A 7790-nucleotide genomic window follows, 5' to 3' on the forward strand; every position below is an offset into this window, starting at 1 on the left:
AGAGTTTTACTAAAATGGGTTCCTATGGCAAGAGTGTCATCTGATTTTTTTATATTTTCCCCAGTAGATGATATATTTCTCTTTCACACTCAATTTTTCCTCTGGTGTGTGTGTATATGTGGTTTTGACCTTTTCAAGACAAATTGAATCAAAAATTAAAAACAAAATATGATGAAAAGAAAAGCAAAGAATAAAAAGAAACCTGCCAGTCACATTACAAAATTACTAAACATGCAGAAAGTATTTCTGATCTTTAAAAAGGGTTTCTTTGTTCAATTTATTACACAAGGGTGCAATTTTCCCTAGATTAGATTATAAGGTGTTAATACAAAGTTGGGGTACACGATTTTACTTATAATATCACAAAATTTTAGAGGTGAAGGAGACCCCAAATTTTTTTAATCTAACCATCCCATTTTATGAGTGGAGAAATTGAGACCTAGAGAAGACAAGTGACCTCCCTGGAATTTCTAATCAGGGGTTAGTGACAGAATTCACGTAAGGATATGATTCCCAGACAGTCAGACACGTGTTCTCTTGGTTACATCTATCAGATAATATAGAACTGTAGAATCTTCTAGAAGATTTAGCACTTATTTTCTAATGAACTAAAAAATAATTCAGGAATGACAGTGGAGATATGTTTAGGGATTACTGTGGCACCAACCATTGGGGGTGCTGGGGAGAGAATATTTTGACTGGAATAAGCTTAATGAAAGCGATGTATGCTGCAATTCAGCGCAACTATTATAAAGCAAGAAAAGCACCATCACTGCCTTCTCCCAAGTCTTTAAGACAGATCGACATGGCAGACTATTAAAGAAACAAGATTTTACCAATACATAGCATTCAATTTTTCCCCACAAAGTATCTCATGCTCTCATTTTAAAAACATTTTTTTATTAAAGAACATACACAGTATTGAAAGCTTAGAGTTATTTAAGAATCAGTTATGTCTTCAAACTGCCAGTATGTTTCCAATAACTTTCTTATGTATCTTGAATACTGTGTATGTTCAACATGCCTTAAATCTTCCCGTAGCTGGTACAACTTTTCAATGTAAACATAATTCTTCTTGGGTTTTCCTCAAGATTTTCCTGGTCTTTTTTCTGTGTCCCCTTTTTTTGTTTATGGAAGTTGTATCGCTTGGCCATCGCTACAAGATCTTCTGGGACACTCTGATTTGCTCTTTTCAGAATTTGAATCAATTCATTGGCAATCTTTGAATTATCTTGAGTGATAAGGGAAATTGACGTTCCAGTCTTTCCTGCTCGTCCAGTACGTCCTACTCTGTGGATATATTCTTCAATGTTTTGTGGGAAATCATAATTATATACGTGTGTGATATCGTTAACATCAAGTCCTCGGGATACTAAATCAGTTGTAATCAATATCTTCACTTTTCCACTTTTAAAGTCTTCTAATGCTTCCTCTCGATCACATAGCTCTCTGTCACCATGTAGTGATTGCACAGGGAGGCCTTGGATACCAAAATCACTTGATAAGTCATCAACAACAAGTTTTCGGTTGACAAACACTATGACTTTGTCTTTTGGTGACATATTCTCTAGGAATTCTTGGATAAGAGCTCGTTTTTCTGCTTCTGTGGTAACGATTATATTTTGCTTCACTGTGTTTACAGCAACTAGATCCAGAGTGCCAACATAAACAATCATAGGCTCTTTCAAATAAGACTGTGCAAGTCTACGGACAGAATCTGGCCAAGTTGCACTTGTCATAACAGTCTGCCGATCTGGGCGCACATCTAACAAAATTTTCTTAATCTGGTGCTCAAGCCCCAGATGTAGCATTTTATCTGCCTCATCTAAGACCAAGTAGGTTATGCTTCGTAGGTCAACAAACTTATTCATTTGCAGGTCATTCAGTCTTCCAGGAGTTGCAATAATGATATCTACACTTTTGGTAATGCCTTGAATTTGTCCTTCTCTATTTCTACCACCAGGTATACAAATACTTTTCAGACCTTTATATGAATATTTAGAACATTCAGCTTCCACCTGAAGAGCTAATTCTCTGGTGGGAGTGAGGACTAGCATGCCAGGTCCATTCCTTTGTTCTCTAGATATCGGTTGACCATCAAGATGAATAAACCCAGGCATTAAGTAGGACAATGTTTTGCCTGTGCCAGTTTGGGCAACTCCTATAAGATCTACTCCTTTTAAGGCAATGGGCCATGCCTGTGCCTGAATTGGTGTTGGTTTTTGAAAACCCGCCCTTGTTATGCTTTTCATAAGTTCTGTGTACGGACGGAAAGCGTCCTCAAATTCACAAGCTGGATTAGGGATGGGACGCTTCTCACCATCTTTCAAGTCATCACACATTACGTTGTAATTTTCTTTCCTCCACTTGTCTACCTGTTCTTTAGACATGGAGCTTGTAGCTTTGGATTCTGTGTAAAAGTCTTTCTTAATTGGTGGTAAATCTGCCCACTTTCTTTTTTCCCACGCCACGGCTTCTGCCTTAATACGATCCAAATCCATCAATGGCGGAGCTTCTCTGACAACGTTAACTGTGCTTACGTCTCTCCCAACAGGAGGTTGGGACGCAGCATTATCCACATCCGATTCTGAACGGTACCTTTCTTGTCTTTTAATAAGAGTATCTATAGCTGCCTTGGCCTTTGCTTTCATATCTTTGCTGCCAAAAATTTTCACTACTGCTTCGCAATCCCCCTTTTTTATCTGTATTTTAGTGTTTGTCGAACGCTGTAGGTCTTTTATTTTTGACCCACCACGACCAATGACTGAGCCAACCAGGTGGTTCTCCAGTCTAAAGCAGAGTGGTGGTTCATGGGAGCCTGCGGCTCTAGGCCCCAAACCGCCTGAGGGGCCATTCCAACTGCTGCCTCTGCCACCTCTGTCATCGCAGCTGGCCCCAGGAGCTCCTGGACTACGCTCTGCCCTCTTCCAGTCCGGGACCCGGGACATTGTAGGGTAGAGGTAGTGTCGGTGCCAGCTTCTGGCCTACATACGGTCAGGAGATGCGAGAAGGTCTGGTCTGCAGCCTCCCACTCTGCAGGCTTTGAAGCGGCTGTTACCTAAGCAACCAGTGTTTGAGGCTGCAGAGGGGAGGGGCGTTGAATGCCTGACCAATCACGGGGCCGGGACTAGTGTGATGTAAGCAGGTGGCTGTGACGTACATTTAAAGAGGCACTCCCTCTCAGGGGCTGACCCTGCCAGCAATTACAGGACCCTGAGAGAGCGCCTTCCTAACTTTTGTGACCTGAGTGTCCAGCTCACTCTCACTCTCGTCATGATAGTTCTGGCTCAGCTTGGGGGCAACCTTGAAGCAGGCCTTAAATTTGTACACATTGAACTTTTTATAGGCCCATTATTTCCATAGGAGAAAAAAATAGAGTTCTAAAAAATTAACTTATTTGTTTGTATACTTGTGTGTTTATGTGTTTATTTGTTTTGGTAAATTTCTTTTGGAGTATCAACAATACTTGGTCTAGAGGAATTCATCACTCCCCTGCCCTCTAGTGTAAATTAAATTATACCATCAATGGTCTCTCAGGTACATACTCAGGGATGGCATTTTGCCTCTGATTCTTCAGCTAAACCCCAGCACTTGTCCAGGCAGTTTCCAGATATTATCACAGGGATGATGGTTAGAAGAGAGGCAGAGTGCGGCCTGAGGGACCTTTGGGGGTGTTTTCAGCGGTTTGTCATTCTTCTCGGTGCCTCTTAATTTTTTCCCTTTCCCTGTGGTTTCATATATTCTGAGATCTTAGCACTAGAAGGTTCTGTAGAAGTCATTTATCAGGTATAATGCAGAAGACAACCTGGCAGCAATCTGGACAGCTGGGCATCCAGCTTCTATTTGAACAATCCCAGAGGCAGGAAGCTCACTTCATTTCAAGGATGTTCATTCTTTTGTGAGGCTGTTTAATGGTCACAGAGATGATGTGCTTCCACTTGCTTCCTTAGATCCTTCTTCTGACTTCTGAAGTTACACAGAATAGATTTCATTCTCCTTGTATCCCTGTGTATGTAAGGACCACTGTCAAATCCCGTTAGGATGTTGTTCATCAGGGTAACATTTGAGTTTCTTCAACATTTCTTGCTATGACATAGTTTCCCAGATCCACATCATCCTGTTCCCTCTGCTTTGGAAATGTCTCAATGAGGACCTTTTCTTATGCAGCACATAGATCTTAAAAAAAAAAAAAAAAAAAAGATCTGCAGAAATGGCCTTACCATAAAAGTACTTTTAGGGCCTCTTCACCGAGCATGGCAGTTCTACTAATTTGACCTAAGATCTCCTGAGACACAAAGCTGTTCGTAGTAACATAATGGGCACTTAAGTCCGTTCTTCTTCATCCTGAACTTACTCTGTTGATTTTTTGTTTTTAATTTGTTTAACTAAAAGTAAACTCTATGTTTATCCTTTTATATTCATCCCATTAAGTTTGGTCAATTGACGTAGCCTATTAAGTTTAATTTTAGTGATTATTTTCTCATCCATCATATTATCCCTAGTTTCAAATCTTCTGCCAATTTAATGTTCATGGCTTCTTTCTCTCTTCAGACAAAGATGCTGATTAAAATTTGAACATGGTCCAGTATAAGATAAGAGTCTGTAACACGTTGGGAAAAACTTTCTCTATGTCAGCACTTTTCTGGAAAGAAACTTTTTGAAGAAAGAAAAAAGGGTTCTATCCAAATATGTTTGGAAAATGCAGCACCATACATTCCCTCTGATAAAGTTACCATGCTTAATAGATAGTCCCAAAGCTCTGATAATTACAAGCATTGAGATAATTAATTTCTTAACTGAAAGTTTCCCAAAGGAATTGGCCAATGGACCTCCTCATCAATTTTTAGAATAAACTTATTCTTTGGAATACTTTCAAATTTACAGAACAGTCACACAGATAGTATAGGGGGGTTCCCATATACCCCTCAACCTGTTTGTTTCTTCTAATCTTGTCATCTCACATTACCATGATCTATTTGTCAAATATAGGAAATCACTATTAGTGTGTTACTATTAACTAAACTAGTGAATTTATACCATCAGTTTTTCAATAATGCATTTATATTGAGATATAAACCCAGAACCATTCCTTGACTTGTGGACAGGGGCTTGTATTCCTTTGCTATAAGGTGACTAGCTTTTACTGTTGTTTTATGTGAGTGATATGGAAGAATAGAAGAAGCCTTGAAAGTGAAGTGAAGGAAGGTCATGTTATTGAGAGAGGGGTAGCTGTAAAATTTGAGTAGAGAGCAGTGCACTTTAAGGTGAAATCCATTGTGGTGAATTACTGGGATCATACAGAACTGATAGGAGACTTTTATGGGTATTACAAGTACAGAGAGGGATTGTGCCTTCAGTGTCATTCATTACCACCTATGATGGACCTTATCAGTTGGAAAAATTGGTTGTTATCTAATTAAGGGCCACCAGTATAACATTCTTTTCTTCAAGTATCTCTACAGTAGTTTTGTCCCTTGTGTCTGAAATGTTCCCACTCAATATAAACCCCTGTGGCTTATCATGGTATTTTATTACCATGCTCTTAAAAAACACAAAAGTGCGATGTTGTCAGATGCTTTCGAGTGAAGTAACTGGCTAAGAGGTTCTTGTTGGCAGAGAGACAAAGAATGAAGGGATTGAGTTTCTGGTAAAGGTTAGGTAAAGTTTGTCTCAAGGTAAGAAGAAAGGTGATGTAAGGAATGACAAGAATGTGTTTAAGTCAACCCAACATTTTGTTTAGGGTGGTTCCTAGGACCTTATAGGCAACAGCAAGGTAGTAAAATACTGCAGGCAGTGAATTGGGCTAATTTTCAACAACTCTAATTTCCACAAACTCTCCTATAAATTAGTTAATTCTGCTGGCCTAAAATATTGTAGATGGGATTCCCTTAGAAATAGTGTTTTATTTAATAAACCTTCTTTGATGACCTAAGAAAAACTTGACTTTTTAAATTCTAGTTGGTGTTGATAATTATACTAATTATAGCAGATTTTACATCCATACAGCACTTTACAATTTATAAATACCCTTTTCAGAAATAGTCTTCTTGGGATGATATGTGAGTGTACTTCAAAAAGTTGATAGGAAAATAGAATTAAAATATAAAAGATAATATGAATCTTTTCATGAACCTTTTGAAGACTCTTCATATATCGGGCCATTACTCTGTTCAGAAGATGTGATATATTATGGCAAAAACTACCATGATCATTGCACATACTGGTGTGTTTATTTTGTGCATAGAACCATACTCATACCATAGAGTTGAAAGAAGTTGCAGCGGTGTGGGATAGCAGTCAAGAACACTGGAGCCTAAATAACTGGGTTCAAATCTCACTTCCACCACTTATTTTCTGTGAGTCCTTGAGCAAGTTCCAAACTTATTATGCCTTAGTTTTGCTATCTGTAGAATAGCATGCTAATAGCTATCCCATACACACATAGAGACACATATAAAGATACAGAAGTTGGTTCGTAGTAGGAACTCTCCCAGTGTCAATTATCCATGGTATAGGAATCAAAGGTGTTGAGAGACAACTACGGAGGTCACCAAATGCCTGTCCAAGGATTTCCCCAATAGAATTTCCTCTGGTCCACATCAAAATGAAAAACTAAGGATAATATTTTTTTTTCACAAATATAAATTCATTCAATTTAAATTTTTTATTTTATTTTAACATTATGGCCTTTTATTTTTTGTAAAATATCCTTTTAAAAATGGAATGAAGATAACAAGTGATTTTAAAAGATTTTTCCTAGGGCAAGAAAGAGTGTAAAACTAGTGCCAGTGGCAAGTTTAGGCTTTGAAATGTTACTGGTATATGAAACCTAAGTACTTATAAGCATTGATCTAGAACATTAGTATGGTCTGAATGTTTGTGTCCCCCCAAATTTCATGTTGAAACCCTAACCTCCAAGATGATGGTATGAGGAGGTGGGGCCTTTGGGAGGTGATTAGGTCATGAGGGCAGAGCCCTCATGAATGGGATTAGTGCCCTTATAAAAGAGGCTCAAGAGAGACACCTTGCCCTTTCTGCCATGTGAGGCTACAGTGAAAAGACTGCTGTGAACCAAGAAGCAGGCCCTCACCAAACACTGAGTCTGCTGGTGATTTGATCTTGGACTTCCCAGTCTCCAGAGCTGTGAGAAATACATTTCTACTGTTTATAAGCAACCTAGTCTGTGGTGTTTTCTTATAGCAGCTTGAACAGACTAAGACAATTAGCAAACACAAGTCAGGGTGCTATGAGTTGTTACTCATGGTTACAGGCTGGAGGGAGGTCTGGGTGGATGGAAACTTGAGGTAAAGGCCTATAAGGGAGTTAGGTCTGATCTGTCACTAGAGGAGGTATGAGATGAGAGATAGAAGGATGTTAAACTTTCAGGGGAAAGAAAACCCAATGTGGCCTTGGGGGAAAGTTCAGGGAAGCCTTCCTGCCTTCTCTCCTCCCACCCTCCCTCCAGCTTATGAGTAAGGACTTGCAGTATTTCTCTTTCTGTGCCTGTCTCATTTCACTTAACATTTTTCTTTAAGCTCATTCATGTTGCTGTGAATGGCAAAATTTCATTCTTTTTTATGGCTGAGTAGTATTCTATTGTGTATACCCCATTTTCCCATCCAGTCATCCGCTGATGGACATTTAGGTTGGTTCCATATCTTGTCTATTATAAATAGAGCTGCGATGAACAAGGGAGAGCAGGCATCCCTTTGACATGATGATTTCCATTCTTTTGGGTATACACTCAGTAGTGGCATTGCTGGATCATAGGATAGTTTTATCTGTAGCTG

The 7790-nt window shown here is 39.1% G+C and overlaps 1 protein-coding gene across 1 annotated transcript; it reads right to left on the bottom strand.

The window, feature by feature from the left end:
* Window positions 1-1109: 1109 nt before the first annotated feature.
* Window positions 1110-2948, bottom strand: LOC134367831 (probable ATP-dependent RNA helicase DDX53; the record flags this gene model as incomplete). The annotated part of the gene is made up of 1 exon (XM_063084520.1): window positions 1110-2948. A coding segment is annotated over exon 1 (1839 nt), but the record flags the coding sequence as incomplete, so codon positions are not given.
* Between the last annotated feature and the right edge of the window lie 4842 nt (window positions 2949-7790).

The sequence above is a fragment of the Cynocephalus volans genome, chromosome X (genome assembly GCF_027409185.1).
Source record: "Cynocephalus volans isolate mCynVol1 chromosome X, mCynVol1.pri, whole genome shotgun sequence".
In the NCBI taxonomy this organism is placed as follows: domain Eukaryota; kingdom Metazoa; phylum Chordata; class Mammalia; order Dermoptera; family Cynocephalidae; genus Cynocephalus; species Cynocephalus volans.